At 45.2% G+C, this 16998-nt stretch overlaps 2 protein-coding genes across 2 annotated transcripts; both read right to left on the reverse strand.

Annotated features, from left to right (window-relative positions):
- Nucleotides 1-6108: 6108 nt before the first annotated feature.
- Nucleotides 6109-7287, reverse strand: LOC113563849 (phospholipase A1-like). The gene is made up of 2 exons (XM_026976369.1): nucleotides 7211-7287; nucleotides 6109-7144 (listed from the first exon to the last, which is right to left on the reverse strand). The coding sequence occupies exons 1-2, from the start codon at nucleotides 7248-7250 to the stop codon at nucleotides 6159-6161; spliced, it is 1026 nt and encodes a 341-aa protein (XP_026832170.1). The 5' UTR covers nucleotides 7251-7287; the 3' UTR covers nucleotides 6109-6158.
- Nucleotides 7288-8976: 1689 nt separating this feature from the next.
- Nucleotides 8977-10123, reverse strand: LOC113563851 (phospholipase A1-like). The gene is made up of 2 exons (XM_026976372.1): nucleotides 10057-10123; nucleotides 8977-9987 (listed from the first exon to the last, which is right to left on the reverse strand). The coding sequence occupies exons 1-2, from the start codon at nucleotides 10094-10096 to the stop codon at nucleotides 9002-9004; spliced, it is 1026 nt and encodes a 341-aa protein (XP_026832173.1). The 5' UTR covers nucleotides 10097-10123; the 3' UTR covers nucleotides 8977-9001.
- Nucleotides 10124-16998: the final 6875 nt, after the last annotated feature.

Consider the following 16998-nt stretch of genomic DNA (forward strand, 5'->3'; position numbering starts at 1 on the left):
AGCCGCAATGTAGTGCAGCACATATTTTAAAAACTTTTTTTTTTTTTTTTTTTTTTTTTTTATTGTAGTTTATTAAGATATACAGGATAGCTATGAACCCTTTTATTACCTTATTTTCTATTGTTTCTGCCAATTGGCGCTCCGGCTATAGGGAATATTTAATATAGCTTTTTCTATTTTGGTCTAATACTCTCATGTTGTTTTATAATTAATATTTAGCTATTAAGCTATTGTTATCTTAGCACTAAGTCTCTTGGTTGACGTCTTTTGATCCTCTGCCTCGGTCGAGTAATGGTGAGATCATTAGCGAGACGATTCCTGTGGTTCATCAGTCTTGAGTTGTACCGACTGGAGTGGAAGTTGATTTGTTGTAGTACCGTAACTAGTTTTAGGTCCCTATGTAGCACGCTATTTCGAATGTACCACTCACAGCCTGTAATTAGTCTCGCTATTTTGTTCTGGGCCACCTGAATATTTTTGATTTGGCTATCTCTTGCTATCCCCCAGATTTGGCAACCATATTGCCAGATGGGAGCAATGACCTGCTTGTATAGGGTGAGCTTATTTCGGGTGGAGAGTTTACTGTTGCTTCTTAGGAGCCACCAGTGCTTTGTCACAGCTGCTCTCACCCTTGTTTTGATGGCTGCTATGTGGGGAGCAAATGTGAGCCGGCGGTCTAATGTTATGCCAAGATATTTGGCCGTACTACACTGCTGTACCATCTCCTCACCTAGTTGAACAGCAGGTGGTGTTTTCCTCCTTAGTGAGAAGCACACGTTAGCTGACTTTTGACCATTTATGCCAATATTCCATCTTCTTGCCCATTGCTCGTACCTGTCAGCGTACTCTTGTAGGCCGTCTGCTGCTTCATATTCGCAGGATGATCTGTAAGTAACACAGACGTCATCGGCGAAAGTGGCTAGAGTCATCCTGTCAGGGTTGGCGTCCATACTAGCATTTGGCTGCGGCATATCGTTGGTATACAGACAGTACAATAATGGACCCAGTACACTTCCTTGAGGCACTCCTGCACTGACCTCATGTATCCCTGAGGTTGCGGAGTGGAAACGTACTGCGAACTGCCTATTCGCCAAGTAGGACCGCATTAGCAAGTAATACGGTGCTGGTAGTGTCATTTTTATTTTGGCCAATAGGCCAATATGCCAGACTCGGTCGAATGCTTCCTTAATGTCCAAAAAGAGCGCATTGCAGTATTCTTTCTCATCGTAGGCTTGCAATATTTGGTCAACGATGCGGTGCAGTTGTTCTATTGAGCTGTGACCTGCACGAAATCCAAATTGGTGATCAGGGATGGCTCTTCTGGATGACATTATCCCAGCAATTCGGGCAGAGATAAGTCTCTCAAAGATCTTCGAGATTGATGGGAGGAGACTGATTGGCCGGTAGGATGCTGGGTCACTCTCTGGCTTTCCGGGCTTGTGGATCATACTCACTAAGCCAAATTTCCACTGGGCAGGGAAGTAATGCAACCTCAACATAGCGTTGAAGATCAACGTTATGTAAGAGATCGCGTGAGTAGGCAGCGCCTTCAGAGTAGCGTTGCAGATGATGTCGTGGCCTGGTGCTCTTTTAGAGGATTGGCGGTTTATGATCGCTGATATCTCACATTGGTCGAACGGGAGAATCGGTGCATCCATTTGCAGCGCTTGCTCAAGGACTTCCTGCGTTTCTTGTTTTTCCTGTTGGCTGGCAAGGTTAAAGGGCTTGAACCGTTCAGCTAAGTGCCTAGCAAACACTTCCGCTTGTTCCTTGTCAGAACGACACCATGTTCCGTTCTCATTAGCTAGTGGTGCCTTCCTGGGGCACCTCCTTTTTATGCTACGCGTCGCTTTCCATAGAGAATGCCTCGCTTCGCTTCCAGTACCAGTGTTGGTAAGCCTCTCGTCGAACCATGCAGCTTTATGGTCCACCAGTTTCTTACGGAGGATATGTTGAGCTCTGTTCCACTCTAATTTGTCTAGAGGGTGGCGGGACCTCATCCATCTTGTCCGAAGTCGTCTCTTTTCAGCAATTAAAATAAGAATTTCCCGTGTGAGGGGTATACCTGCTGCTACGGGTCTCTGTGTCAACGATCGTGTAGCTGTTATGGCTGCCGATTTCACCTTTACAGCAAATAGGTTGATTGCGTCCTCAATATCTTCTTCTGAGTTGATTTCTATATCAAGATACAGAGATTGCTCTAGAAGACCGCAGAACATTTCTAAGTTGGTGTGCCTGGTTATCAATCGATCTGCTGCAGGATATGTCAATGCTGTGACATCCAGCGTTATGATGAGAGGCAGGTGATCAGAGCTGAGATCAGGAGCCGATGTTATGGAAGCATGAATATCGAGAATGCCTTTCGTTACTGCAAAATCAATGCAGCTTGGAGTTCCTCTCCTACCGTACGGATACCGAGTAGGACTGCCTGTAGCCAGCGTGTTGACTTCCGTACTAAGAATAAGATCCGCGAGAGCGCGACCTCTTTGATTGCATCTTCCTGAGCCCCAGAGCCAGTGAGATGCATTCCAGTCTCCTGCAATTATAAATTTTCGATGATTTAGCGGTAGTATGTCAGCGAATTCATTTGTTGTCCATGTGAAACGAGGAGGACAGTAAATCGCACCAAAGTTGATCACACCAAGCGCTGTGTTTATTCCTGCAGACGCTATTTGTACTTTTTCGCTGGTAACAGGGCTCAGAGGAAAATGCACCAAGCTAGATTTTATAAAGATCGCAGCTCCTCCTCTAGCATTGCCAACACTTGGATCATTAGCTGGATATGCATCAAAGCCATATATTTTTGGCACAAAGTTTCCTCGGCAGTGAGTCTCACTAATTAGTATGACATCGATCTTATTTTGTCGCGCAAAGCACTCAAGCTCTGGCAGCTTCGTGGAAACGCCATCGGCGTTCCACATTAGAATGCGCAGCGGCATCATATTGTTGATCGTTGCGCTTGGAGGGCAGCAAGCAAATTAAGAATTTGCCCCTGCTGCTGTGTCTGCTGTTGCTGCTGTTTGAGCATCATCATCATCATCTCCGTCTGTTTATCCTGTAACGAGCGGAGTGAATCGATATTTCCATTGAGGGTTCGCATCATGTTTTCAATGTTATTTTCAAGAGATGAGTGATATGCCGTATTTCGGGATCTCGATGCTGAACGGTTGCGGTTGTTGTCTCGTTGAGCTGCAACTCGAGATCTCGATGTCGAGCGGTTGCGGCTGTTGGTTCGTTGGTTTATGTTTGGGTTGTTCTGCTGTTCATGTTGAGAGACATGCACGCCTCCCCTAGCTGCATCTGCATAGGAGACACCTTGACGAGTGGCTACTCTTGGTCTGCTCCTAGTTTGATCATTTGTCTCGGTTTGGCTATTCACAGTAGGCCGAGCTCCAACTCCACGCTTGGGCCGAGATCGTTGCAGGAACGCCTGGTATTTGGGGCACCCTGAATAGCTTGCAGGGTGCTGTTGTCCGCAATTGTAGCACGTGCACGGTTCACTGCGCGGCCTAGTACAGTTGCTGGCAGCGTGCTCGCCAGCACATTTGACGCAAATATGCGCTTTACGACAGTATTTAGCCGTATGGCCAAACTGTTGGCATCGATGGCATTGCACAACAGCATTGCGCTTTCGGAGGGGCTCAACGATAACCCGCATATGGCAAAGTGCCTTGACTAGCAGGATCTCCTTATTATTGGCCGCGGCGGCAATATTCACGAAGAACATATTTACCGGCTTGGCTACAGGGGTGCCTGGCTCACTGCGCCTCTGGGGCAGATGGACGTCAAGCACCTTGTGTCCGAATTTTTCCAGATCCTCCTTAATCTGGCTATGAAGCGTGCTGTGGTGTAAGCCTTTAATGCAGACTTTAAACGGCCTATCTTCCTTCAGTTGGTAGCAATGGAATTCATATTTTTCCTGCTCAAGCCAACTGACAATGCTACGAAAAGTGGTAGCGTCATTTGCATAGAGTCTCATCATACCGCCAAGTGAAGCCCTAGCTTCAACTTTATTTATGTCAATTATTTTCCTGAGTTCTTGCATGAGCAGAGAGACGTTTTCAATACCTTCCATCACTATGGGCGGTGGTTTGGGCTGCGTCTTGTTGGGAGAACCTGAGGTGCCAGGAGAGTTAGCGGCCCGCTTCGCCGCAGCAATGGCAGCTTGATGACTTGTACTAGGCCTCTCACATAGCACGTCGTTGGCGTTCTCAACTTCCATGTCATCTGGGTGAAGCGCTAGCAATTCGAAACGGTTTGAGCTGCCACTATAGTTCGATTGAGGTATGGGAACGTTATCACCGTTCTTGCCGAGGTTAGCTTTTTTCCCATCAGTCTTTGGGGAGGCGCATGACTTGCGCTTTATTGTTTGAAAGCGCTGCGAGGCTTCACCTGAAGCAGGGCTTTGGTAGCGCGAGGCGGTTCCTGATGTGGACCCATTGACGCTCGAAAAAGCAGATGCCAATGAAGCTGCTGTGGCGGCAAAATCGGATACTTGTAGAGTATCATTATCTGAGGGCGCGTTGACGGCATTTCTAAGTTCCTCTCCTAGAACTGCCTTGTTCTTATTAGTAGCACTAGTAGTCGTTGACTGCGGCTTGTCAAATTGTCCGGGTTTCATCGCACGCCTAAGAGTATGCAATAATATCAATTGATCTTGGGGCAGAATAGAAACTAAAAGCTTCTATCTGATACATAGGCCAGAACTTATCTGCTGCTGGAACCAAATGGTAAGCTCCTCACAGATGTTTGTTAAGCTTTCCAACGGATGTTGTGTTAAGCTTGCCGGCACGTGGCCGTTGGACAGCGGAGCACAATTTAATTAAATTTGATAGTTTTAAGATCACTGCACTGGCACGTTACTATCACTGATAGTGACTCAAGATGTCACTAAGCACTAATTGTGCCACTAATTGTGGACTTGTCTCTGGTGATTAGTGGCGAAAATATTAATAACCGCGAGCGATGATCAGGTGCGTGCTGCTCTTCGAAAGCTGCGAGGAAACTCCGCTTAAAAGTATAAGTAAATAATTGCTGAGATGTTTCACTTCACAAATTGAAACTGGTCATGGCATTTTCATTGTGCAGCTGATGCTATCACCCGCCAGCAAATTAACACTCCAACTGGAATCGGAGGCGGAAAAGACTACCACGTAGGGTGTGGACCTGCGGATGAAAAAGTCCGGCAGGCGATGTTCACGTTTTAATTACAAGCCCCTCAGTTGGGTGGCTAAAACGCGGATACACGAAAACGGGGTTAAAGCGCCGCCAATCACACAGTTCGACTCCCTGGACTGGCCCATCTGATGATCTTTGCCATGCCACTGTAACAGCTAACGAGTAATGAACTTTTAAGTGGTATTTCAAATTGGGCACTTGTTGCTGGAAATGAATTTGCTTTAAATTATCTAAATCTGCTTTAAATAATCTGCGTTAATTTGCCACTTCCAATTATTACGCAACTCGAATTGTTCACCATCCTCGGTCAGCTTCAAATTTGCATTATCCCAATGCTGTCGACGGGTTGGCTTGTTAGCTGACTCTCCCATTCATTTGCAGCCACGACATACGCGGCGTATACGCAATGTGACAAAGTGGCAGCTGCAATTTGGTGTGCTCGTATAGTTCTAACATTAATGAGCAGTCCATTGACTTGCTCAATGACTGCGAGAAGGTAATATTACTATGTTGTGCTTGGCTACACGTTAAACAAATCTCTAAACATAATACTTTGGCGTTGTAAGAATATAGTTTAGCTGTTCTGTAGTTGATTGATACATAATTTATTAAAAATTGCCTCAAAGGTATTTTAAAGAAATATAACTTATGGCACTTTTATTTGAAGTGTACGCAAATGAACTATAGTCACTGAGTTCAACTGAGGCATCTCCATTAGGGGCACTCGTCTTGGACTCCGAACATTTTTTAGTGCGTCACTGACACAGATTGCACCCAGTCGACATTCATAAAAGTTGAAGTCCGAACCTTTCACTTTTGTAGAATAACTTGTTCGGGCGCCAAACAAACAAACCTCGCCGACAAACAAGCACAATCAGACAGACAGGTGGGGAAGGGGGCCAAAACAATTGCTGGACAAAATACTCAATGTTTATAAATACAAGGATTTGGTAGCAATTTCGTAGTTTATTGAATTTCTATCAGTTAATCATGCCGAAGGGAGCCTTGCTGTTCACGGGCACATAGAAGTCGCCATCGACCATGTAGGCGTTGGTATCAGCTCCCATGCGAACGCTGGAGTAGGTGCTGCCGCACTCCTTGGACACGGCAGCCTCGTAGTCTCCGCACTTGATGGTTCCGAAGTTGTCCTGTTTGACGGCCTCGGCGTAGTAGGTGGTGGAGCGACCGTGGGAGCAGGCGCCAGTCAGGTCCAATCCGCATCCGGGCTGGGTCTTTCCTCCGTTGGGGTAGAAGGCTCCCTTGCCGATGGGCTTCAGGAATCCGAGGGTGCCACCATTGGTCTGGATGGACTCCACATACCAGGCATCATCGGAGTTGAGACGCTTGTTGGGCTTGTTGTAGCTGAAGAGGGGCAGGGCAGGGTCCAGACCCACAATGGTGTGCACCTGGCCGTTGGTGTTCTTGCCGGCATAGCCAGCCACATGGGCGCCCAGGCTGTGACCAATCACGTACACGTCGTTCAGATTCAGACCGTGGTTGTCCTTCAGGAAGTTGATCATCTTGGCAACCTTCTTTCCGGTGGCACCGACCGCCATGACGGAGGTGGCGTAGTCCACGGAGCGGGCACGGGCCCAGTCGACGACGATCACGTTGTAGTCTCCTCTGGAGAGCCAGGCACTGCAGATGTCCTTGTTCATGCTGGCGGAGTAGCTCTGGGTCCAGCCGTGGATCACAAAGCGAGTTGGGTGAGCGGAGTTGAAGTTGGAGGCATCTATCGACTTGGCGGTGGCGGTGATCTTCTTGCCCTTGGTGGGGTTAGAGGAGGTGTACAGGTAGAACTTGACGGGAACGGTGGTCAGGCCACGGCCCTCCAGCAGCTCTTGGGCTTCCATCCACTGCTCGGCAACATCCATGTCCACCCATTCGGAAGTGCCATCCTCCTGGGGAACGTACCAGCCGTTCTCCCCATGGACGCGCTCAGATTCCTTGATCGGAATAGCCGAAGCTGAAAGGACGTGTTACATTTTAGATAGGATTTTTTAGAAATTTAATTTTGTTTTTTATATTTTACCGGCCAGGGTAAAGAATGCCAAAATCAGGAATGTCTTCATAACGTAGTAGAGTCCACAACTGATGGTAGTTCAGTTCGAAAACCATTGCTTTTATACTTCACCAGTGGGCAAACTTATCACCGAATGATTAAATCGGTTGGCATTACTTTTGCTGCCTGGGAGGTTTAGGTACATTTGAATTAATCTGATTGCCGGCCATACTGCCCCTTTTTTTAAAGAGCTCTTCTTTCTGCTGATTGGCTTATCAATTGCGCCATTTGTGGTCGATTTGCAAACTGATTCTTTGATTGTTGGGTGTTAAAGACTATGGAATTTAAATCCAGACACGAGTCATGAATGCCAGCAAACAGTTGCCTCCACTATCAGCTATCGATTACAATGGTTGGCGTCCTCAACTAACTTAATCTCCTGTAAGTCGGGCTAAGTGGACGTAATTGTAGGTATCATTAAATGGGCATTTAATTTAACACTCCAGCGCATTCTTGTTTTGCTCGACTTGTGTTATCTTGGTCAGCTGGTGGTTTGTAATCTGTGGTATGAAGTACGCAACGAAGGTGCAGAGCTGGGGCATTAAAACAAGAAAATAACCAGCAAAACAATCTTTTTTTGCTGCAGCAGTAAACAGGAAGTGTAATTTCACAATTACGCCGCTTAACCGGAAGTTACAACTTAAACATTTTTCCAAAAAGTACAGCATACTTTCAGGCAAAAATCCGTTTTCACTTAATCATCGCTTATTGAGTAATTAATCCAATTAATAACGCGAGTATGAACATGAACACAAACCGCAGACCACCCAATACTTTAACTTTATTATAGTTTATTATATACAGATTCAGTAAGCATTTTGAATTAATAGCATATCGAAGAGTATCGTATTCATGGCACACTGGCTCACATACTGATATAGGGGTTTTGACGTTTGATTAAGCAAATTTAATAGCAACAGCTGGCAAATAGTCGGACTCATCCTTATTAAACGTTCGTGAGACTAATATTTGCTTTACCTTCTTGTTATGCTTACAATACACTACTCGTCCTGTTATTAGGAAACTCTGGCCCACAAAACTCTAGGTGGGAAGTTGGCCACTTCCGTCGGGTCGAAAAAACTCCTTATCAGACTGTCAAGAGCTCGCTCTAAAAATATCCTATCTGACGATTAACTGAATGAATCTGAAGTAGAAAGCGTGAAACTTCAATCTTCAATTGAAGTATGCACCAGGTGCATATACGCGTTATGGAATACTTGACATACTCGAGTGCTAATTGGGCCACAAGGACACACAGACCACCTCCGGCAGGCGGTTCGTTATTCAAATATTTACTGGTGACGTCTTGTGGGTGGTGCCTTCCACTATCATATTATGCAAATAGATGTGGCAGTTGACTTTGCCACTGACAAAATTGCGCTTGCCATTCGCTCATTAATTATAATTACAAACATGGCATACAAAGTGGGAAAACGCTTTGACGAAACTGGCGGAGAAGTTACTGCTAAAAGCACAGTGCCAATACATTATGATATACTTTATATTATACATTATATTATTATATTATCATCGCTAACATACCTCAATCAATTTTCAATTTTTTCAGCCTGTCAGATTTATGACAACCAACTGAATTTTAGCATTGCTCTGATTATGTATAGGTATATTTGGCATTGAGCGATGAGAGATAAGAAACCATTCTTATGAGTAAAATACCATATTTTTTGCCACCCCTTTTCAGATTTGAAAATTTAAAAGAATTCGAATTATTTTGTAAGCGTCGTTTTTATTGTACAGCCATTAGTTGATCTTGCCAAAGGGAGCCTTGCTGTTCACGGGCACATAGAAGTCGCCATCGACCATGTAGGCGTTGGTATCAGCTCCCATGCGAACGCTGGAGTAGGTGCTGCCGCACTCCTTGGAGACGGCTGCCTCGTAGTCTCCGCACTTGATGGTTCCGAAGTTGTCCTGTTTGACGGCCTCCGCATAGTAGGTGGTGGAGCGACCGTGGGAGCAGGCGCCAGTCAGGTCCAATCCGCATCCGGGCTGGGTCTTTCCTCCGTTGGGGTAGAAGGCTCCCTTGCCGATGGGCTTCAGGAATCCGAGGTTGCCACCATTGGTCTGGATGGACTCCACATACCAGGCATCATCGGAGTTGAGACGCTTGTTGGGCTTGTTGTAGCTGAAGAGGGGCAGGGCAGGGTCCAGACCCACAATGGTGTGCACCTGGCCGTTGGTGTTCTTGCCGGCATAGCCAGCCACATGGGCGCCCAGGCTGTGACCAATCACGTACACGTCGTTCAGATTCAGACCGTGGTTGTCCTTCAGGAAGTTGATCATCTTGGCAACCTTCTTTCCGGTGGCGCCGACAGCCATGACGGAGGTGGCGTAGTCCACGGAGCGGGCACGGGCCCAGTCGACGACGATCACGTTGTAGTCTCCTCTGGAGAGGAAGGCCTTGCGGATGTCCGAGTTCATGCTGTTCAAGTGGCTCTGGGTCCAGCCGTGGATCACGAAACGGGTGGGGTGAGCAGGGTTGAAGTTGGACTTGGAAATGGACTTGGTGGTGGCGTAGATGTGCTTGCTGCTGGAGGGGTTCTTGGGCGTGTACAGGTAAAAGTTCACGGGAACGGTGGTCAAGCCACGGCCCTCGAGCTTCTCCTGGGCCTCCATCCACTCCTCAGCCACATCCATGTCCACCCACTCGAAGGAGCCGTCCTCCTGGGGAACGTACCAGCCGTTCTCCCCGTTGACGCGCTCGGATTCCTCCAGAGCATAAGCCGAAGCTGTTAGAAGGAGCATATGGCATTGCTAAAGGCATTTCTGAGGGATTCGCAATATGTGTCTGTTCTTACCGACTAGAGCAAAGATTGCCAAAATCAGGAAAGTCTTCATATTCTAGTAGAGCCCACAACTGATGGCTATTCAGTTCGCCAACAGTGTCTTTTATAGGTCCCCTGGTGGGCGACTTATCAATAGATTAGATCGTAAGGCTTTACTTTGGCTGACTAGGTGGTATGGGTACATTAAATTAATCTGATTGTTCAGTTTTCTTCATTTTTTGGAATTCCGAATCTGATCGCATTTTTATCTACTGATAGGCTGGCTTTAGTTGGCTCTCTAGACTATTGTATTTCTGTGACGCTTATTATCAGAGATTTTTTTGCAACGTCGAAAGGTTGAATTCCATTAAAGTATGAATAGTAGAGAAAATTTGTTAGTCTTTTTGATATAAGCTGGTTATCTTGGTTTGACGACTTTTCTAAAGCAAAACGATAATTCTATTAGCCGCTGTAAAGACCTTATAGGCAATTGTTTAACACACTGTGGTTTTCCAAAGTATTTTAATGTTTCTCGAGTGCCTAGTTATAATGTTAAATAATCTTTGCGTTCAGCCTAAAAGACCGCTAAGCAAGCTCAAAAAAATATGAACTGCTGCCCATTTTCCAGGAAAACGCAAGACGTTATTATATTTTAATGACGCACATATCTACAGCTCGAATTGTACGTGATTTCCCTTTTTTTTACCAACATTATATTGAAGGGCTTCAGTCTCTGGTGCCTCCCTTAATTTGCAATTATTTGCTCAGCCTTTGCACATTTTTATTTTTTGATATTGGGTTGTACCAGCAGAATACCAAATGACGTCCTAACAACATGTAATTATTTCACCTGTTTCGGCATTCTCGGCACACATTTGCAGTTTTACATAATTGTTAATCAAAAATTAATGAAATGCTCTTTAATTAAGTGCAGCTCGGTAGACATACTTTTGATTGGCACCTTGCGTATAATAATGTTGTTGGCCTATGCATTTCAACCTGTCCTTTTATTAAGTACCAAAGAAAAACCTTCAGCTATCAGTCAAAAAAAAAACTGAAACGTGAACTTTAGATGGGCTATTTTTAAATTGCATTATAGCTTCTTCATTTTGTACGTTATCTAAGCACACTTCAAGTAAAGCGTAATTTAATTTCATAGCTAGCTCATCGAATGCCTGATTTGAATTTGAATTATTTGAATAACATTAACGAGTAAACTCCCAAGCATTTTCTCGGAATAATGAGCGGAAGTGGCCTGACATGAGATATATTGACAGAACCCTAGGTCGAAGAATTTGCCAGGATAATTGATAAAAAATCAACATGGATGCCAGCAAAATAAATGACAAAAAGAGGCTCCGTACATTTTTAGGCCTTTGCGAAATTCGCAACCATTTTATTGATCTGAAATAACCAATTTACCCTCTTGATAACATTTTTGCTGGTTGGTGGGACAGAGTGTTTGGGTAATGAGTGTTGTCAGTCGATGCCAGAGTTCATTCAGAAAGTTATTTAAACCAAACGAAGCTTACATACATGCGTCGGATACAGGAACGTTTGTATAGACCATTGCCTAAATTACTTTTTATTCGTACTCAAATTACTTTTATCCCCAAAATTTCTAGACTCTAAAGGCAACTGGATTGCATTTGATGATAATCTTTCCCATGATTCTAAGAAATTAAATAAATATAAATTTAAATTATTATGAGACTAAATTCATTTGCCTGCATAGTTTTTTTTTTTTTTTTTTTTTTTTTTTTTTTTTTTTTTTTTTTTTTTTTTTTTTTTTTTTTTTTTTTTTTTTTTTTTTTTTTTTTTTTTTTTAATTAAAGCGGCAGCTTTCGAAGAGCAGCACGCACCTGATCATCGCTCGCGGTTATTAATATTTTCGCCACTAATCACCAGAGACAAGTCCACAATTAGTGGCACAATTAGTGCTTAGTGACATCTTGAGTCACTATCAGTGATAGTAACGTGCCAGTGCAGTGATCTTAAAACTATCAAATTTAATTAAATTGTGCTCCGCTGTCCAACGGCCACGTGCCGGCAAGCTTAACACAACATCCGTTGGAAAGCTTAACAAACATCTGTGAGGAGCTTACCATTTGGTTCCAGCAGCAGATAAGTTCTGGCCTATGTATCAGATAGAAGCTTTTAGTTTCTATTCTGCCCCAAGATCAATTGATATTATTGCATACTCTTAGGCGTGCGATGAAACCCGGACAATTTGACAAGCCGCAGTCAACGACTACTAGTGCTACTAATAAGAACAAGGCAGTTCTAGGAGAGGAACTTAGAAATGCCGTCAACGCGCCCTCAGATAATGATACTCTACAAGTATCCGATTTTGCCGCCACAGCAGCTTCATTGGCATCTGCTTTTTCGAGCGTCAATGGGTCCACATCAGGAACCGCCTCGCGCTACCAAAGCCCTGCTTCAGGTGAAGCCTCGCAGCGCTTTCAAACAATAAAGCGCAAGTCATGCGCCTCCCCAAAGACTGATGGGAAAAAAGCTAACCTCGGCAAGAACGGTGATAACGTTCCCATACCTCAATCGAACTATAGTGGCAGCTCAAACCGTTTCGAATTGCTAGCGCTTCACCCAGATGACATGGAAGTTGAGAACGCCAACGACGTGCTATGTGAGAGGCCTAGTACAAGTCATCAAGCTGCCATTGCTGCGGCGAAGCGGGCCGCTAACTCTCCTGGCACCTCAGGTTCTCCCAACAAGACGCAGCCCAAACCACCGCCCATAGTGATGGAAGGTATTGAAAACGTCTCTCTGCTCATGCAAGAACTCAGGAAAATAATTGACATAAATAAAGTTGAAGCTAGGGCTTCACTTGGCGGTATGATGAGACTCTATGCAAATGACGCTACCACTTTTCGTAGCATTGTCAGTTGGCTTGAGCAGGAAAAATATGAATTCCATTGCTACCAACTGAAGGAAGATAGGCCGTTTAAAGTCTGCATTAAAGGCTTACACCACAGCACGCTTCATAGCCAGATTAAGGAGGATCTGGAAAAATTCGGACACAAGGTGCTTGACGTCCATCTGCCCCAGAGGCGCAGTGAGCCAGGCACCCCTGTAGCCAAGCCGGTAAATATGTTCTTCGTGAATATTGCCGCCGCGGCCAATAATAAGGAGATCCTGCTAGTCAAGGCACTTTGCCATATGCGGGTTATCGTTGAGCCCCTCCGAAAGCGCAATGCTGTTGTGCAATGCCATCGATGCCAACAGTTTGGCCATACGGCTAAATACTGTCGTAAAGCGCATATTTGCGTCAAATGTGCTGGCGAGCACGCTGCCAGCAACTGTACTAGGCCGCGCAGTGAACCGTGCACGTGCTACAATTGCGGACAACAGCACCCTGCAAGCTATTCAGGGTGCCCCAAATACCAGGCGTTCCTGCAACGATCTCGGCCCAAGCGTGGAGTTGGAGCTCGGCCTACTGTGAATAGCCAAACCGAGACAAATGATCAAACTAGGAGCAGACCAAGAGTAGCCACTCGTCAAGGTGTCTCCTATGCAGATGCAGCTAGGGGAGGCGTGCATGTCTCTCAACATGAACAGCAGAACAACCCAAACATAAACCAACGAACCAACAGCCGCAACCGCTCGACATCGAGATCTCGAGTTGCAGCTCAACGAGACAACAACCGCAACCGTTCAGCATCGAGATCCCGAAATACGGCATATCACTCATCTCTTGAAAATAACATTGAAAACATGATGCGAACCCTCAATGGAAATATCGATTCACTCCGCTCGTTACAGGATAAACAGACGGAGATGATGATGATGATGCTCAAACAGCAGCAACAGCAGACACAGCAGCAGGGGCAAATTCTTAATTTGCTTGCTGCCCTCCAAGCGCAACGATCAACAATATGATGCCGCTGCGCATTCTAATGTGGAACGCCGATGGCGTTTCCACGAAGCTGCCAGAGCTTGAGTGCTTTGCGCGACAAAATAAGATCGATGTCATACTAATTAGTGAGACTCACTGCCGAGGAAACTTTGTGCCAAAAATATATGGTTTTGATGCATATCCAGCTAATGATCCAAGTGTTGGCAATGCTAGAGGAGGAGCTGCGATCTTTATAAAATCTAGCTTGGTGCATTATCCTCTGAGCCCTGTTACCAGCGAAAAAGTACAAATAGCGTCTGCAGGAATAAACACAGCGCTTGGTGTGATCGACTTTGGTGCGATTTACTGTCCTCCTCGTTTCACATGGACAACAAATGAATTTGCTGACATACTACCGCTAAATCATCGAAAATTTATAATTGCAGGAGACTGGAATGCATCTCACTGGCTCTGGGGCTCAGGAAGATGCAATCAAAGAGGTCGCGCTCTCGCGGATCTTATTCTTAGTACGGAAGTCAACACGCTGGCTACAGGCAGTCCTACTCGGTATCCGTACGGTAGGAGAGGAACTCCAAGCTGCATTGATTTTGCAGTAACGAAAGGCGTTCTCGATATTCATGCTTCCATAACATCGGCTCCTGATCTCAGCTCTGATCACCTGCCTCTTATCATAACGCTGGATGTCACAGCATTGACATATCCTACAGCAGATCGATTGATAACCAGACACACCAACTTAGAAATGTTCTGCGGTCTTCTAGAGCAATCTCTGTATCTTGATATAGAAATCAACTCAGAAGAAGATATTGAGGACGCAATCAACCTATTTGCTGTAAAGGTGAAATCGGCAGCCATAACAGCTACACGAACGTTGACACAGAGACCCGTAGCAGCAGGTATACCCCTCACACGGGAAATTCTTATTTTAATTGCTGAAAAGAGACGACTTCGGACAAGATGGATGAGGTCCCGCCACCCTCTAGACAAATTAGAGTGGAACAGAGCTCAACATATTCTCCGTAAGAAACTGGTGGACCATAAAGCTGCATGGTTCGACGAGAGGCTTACCAACACTGGTACTGGAAGCGAAGCGAGGCATTCTCTATGGAAAGCGACGCGTAGTATAAAAAGGAGGTGCCCCAGGAAGGCACCACTAGCTAATGAGAACGGAACATGGTGTCGTTCTGACAAGGAACAAGCGGAAGTGTTTGCTAGGCACTTAGCTGAACGGTTCAAGCCCTTTAACCTTGCCAGCCAACAGGAAAAACAAGAAACGCAGGAAGTCCTCGAGCAAGCGCTGCAAATGGATGCACCGATTCTCCCGTTCGACCAATGTGAGATATCAGCGATCATAAACCGCCAATCCTCTAAAAGAGCACCAGGCCACGACATCATCTGCAACGCTACTCTGAAGGCGCTGCCTACTCACGCGATCTCTTACATAACGTTGATCTTCAACGCTATGTTGAGGTTGCATTACTTCCCTGCCCAGTGGAAATTTGGCTTAGTGAGTATGATCCACAAGCCCGGAAAGCCAGAGAGTGACCCAGCATCCTACCGGCCAATCAGTCTCCTCCCATCAATCTCGAAGATCTTTGAGAGACTTATCTCTGCCCGAATTGCTGGGATAATGTCATCCAGAAGAGCCATCCCTGATCACCAATTTGGATTTCGTGCAGGTCACAGTTCAATAGAACAACTGCACCGCATCGTTGACCAAATATTGCAAGCCTACGATGAGAAAGAATACTGCAATGCGCTCTTTTTGGACATTAAGGAAGCATTCGACCGAGTCTGGCATATTGGCCTATTGGCCAAAATAAAAATGACACTACCAGCACCGTATTACTTGCTAATGCGGTCCTACTTGGCGAATAGGCAGTTCGCAGTACGTTTCCACTCCGCAACCTCAGGGATACATGAGGTCAGTGCAGGAGTGCCTCAAGGAAGTGTACTGGGTCCATTATTGTACTGTCTGTATACCAACGATATGCCGCAGCCAAATGCTAGTATGGACGCCAACCCTGACAGGATGACTCTAGCCACTTTCGCCGATGACGTCTGTGTTACTTACAGATCATCCTGCGAATATGAAGCAGCAGACGGCCTACAAGAGTACGCTGACAGGTACGAGAAATGGGCAAGAAGATGGAATATTGGCATAAATGGTCAAAAGTCAGCTAACGTGTGCTTCTCACTAAGGAGGAAAACACCACCTGCTGTTCAACTAGGTGAGGAGATGGTACAGCAGTGTAGTACGGCCAAATATCTTGGCATAACATTAGATCGCCGGCTCACATTTGCTCCCCACATAGCAGCCATCAAAACAAGGGTGAGAGCAGCTGTGACAAAGCACTGGTGGCTCCTAAGAAGCAACAGTAAACTCTCCACCCGAAATAAGCTCACCCTATACAAGCAGGTCATTGCTCCCATCTGGCAATATGGTTGCCAAATCTGGGGGATAGCAAGAGATAGCCAAATCAAAAAAATTCAGGTGGCCCAGAACAAAATAGCGAGACAAATTACAGGCTGTGAGTGGTACATTCGAAATAGCGTGCTACATAGGGACCTAAAACTAGTTACGGTACTACAACAAATCAACTTCCACTCCAGTCGGTACAACTCAAGACTGATGAACCACAGGAATCGTCTCGCTAATGATCTCACCATTACTCGACCGAGGCAGAGGATCAAAAGACGTCAACCAAGAGACTTAGTGCTAAGATAACAATAGCTTAATAGCTAAACATTAATTATAAAACAACATGAGAGTATTAGACCAAACTAGAAAAAGCTATATTAAATATTCCCTATAGCCGGAGCGCCAATTGGCAGAAACAATAGAAAATAAGGTAATAAAAGGGTTCATAGCTATCCTGTATATCTTAATAAACTACAATAAAAAAAAAAAAAAAAAAAAAAAAAGTTTTTTAAAATTAGCTTAAGCGAGAAACTCTTATACTGACAGGCGCCCAAAAGTATGCAATGTTTTTCGTTCCATTATATTAAATGAATTATTAAGTAGCCGCAATGTAGTGCAGCACATATTTTAAAAACTGATGTAATTAAATTTCACTTGCAGGCTGGCTGCTAACCGTAAA

Source organism: Drosophila erecta, unplaced genomic scaffold (assembly GCF_003286155.1).
Source record: "Drosophila erecta strain 14021-0224.00,06,07 unplaced genomic scaffold, DereRS2 tig00000012-arrow-arrow-pilon, whole genome shotgun sequence".
In the NCBI taxonomy this organism is placed as follows: Eukaryota; Metazoa; Arthropoda; class Insecta; order Diptera; family Drosophilidae; genus Drosophila; species Drosophila erecta.

Bases quoted from the DNA above. Each gene is read 5' to 3' on its own strand.
- LOC113563849 (XM_026976369.1), bottom strand. From the start codon at position 7,250: ATGAAGACATTCCTGATTTTGGCATTCTTTACCCTGGCCG. The intron at 7,145-7,210 runs GTAAAATATAAA...ACGTCCTTTCAG, and splicing joins GGCATTCTTTACCCTGGCCG to CTTCGGCTATTCCGATCAAG.
- LOC113563851 (XM_026976372.1), bottom strand. From the start codon at position 10,096: ATGAAGACTTTCCTGATTTTGGCAATCTTTGCTCTAGTCG. The intron at 9,988-10,056 runs GTAAGAACAGAC...TCCTTCTAACAG, and splicing joins GGCAATCTTTGCTCTAGTCG to CTTCGGCTTATGCTCTGGAG.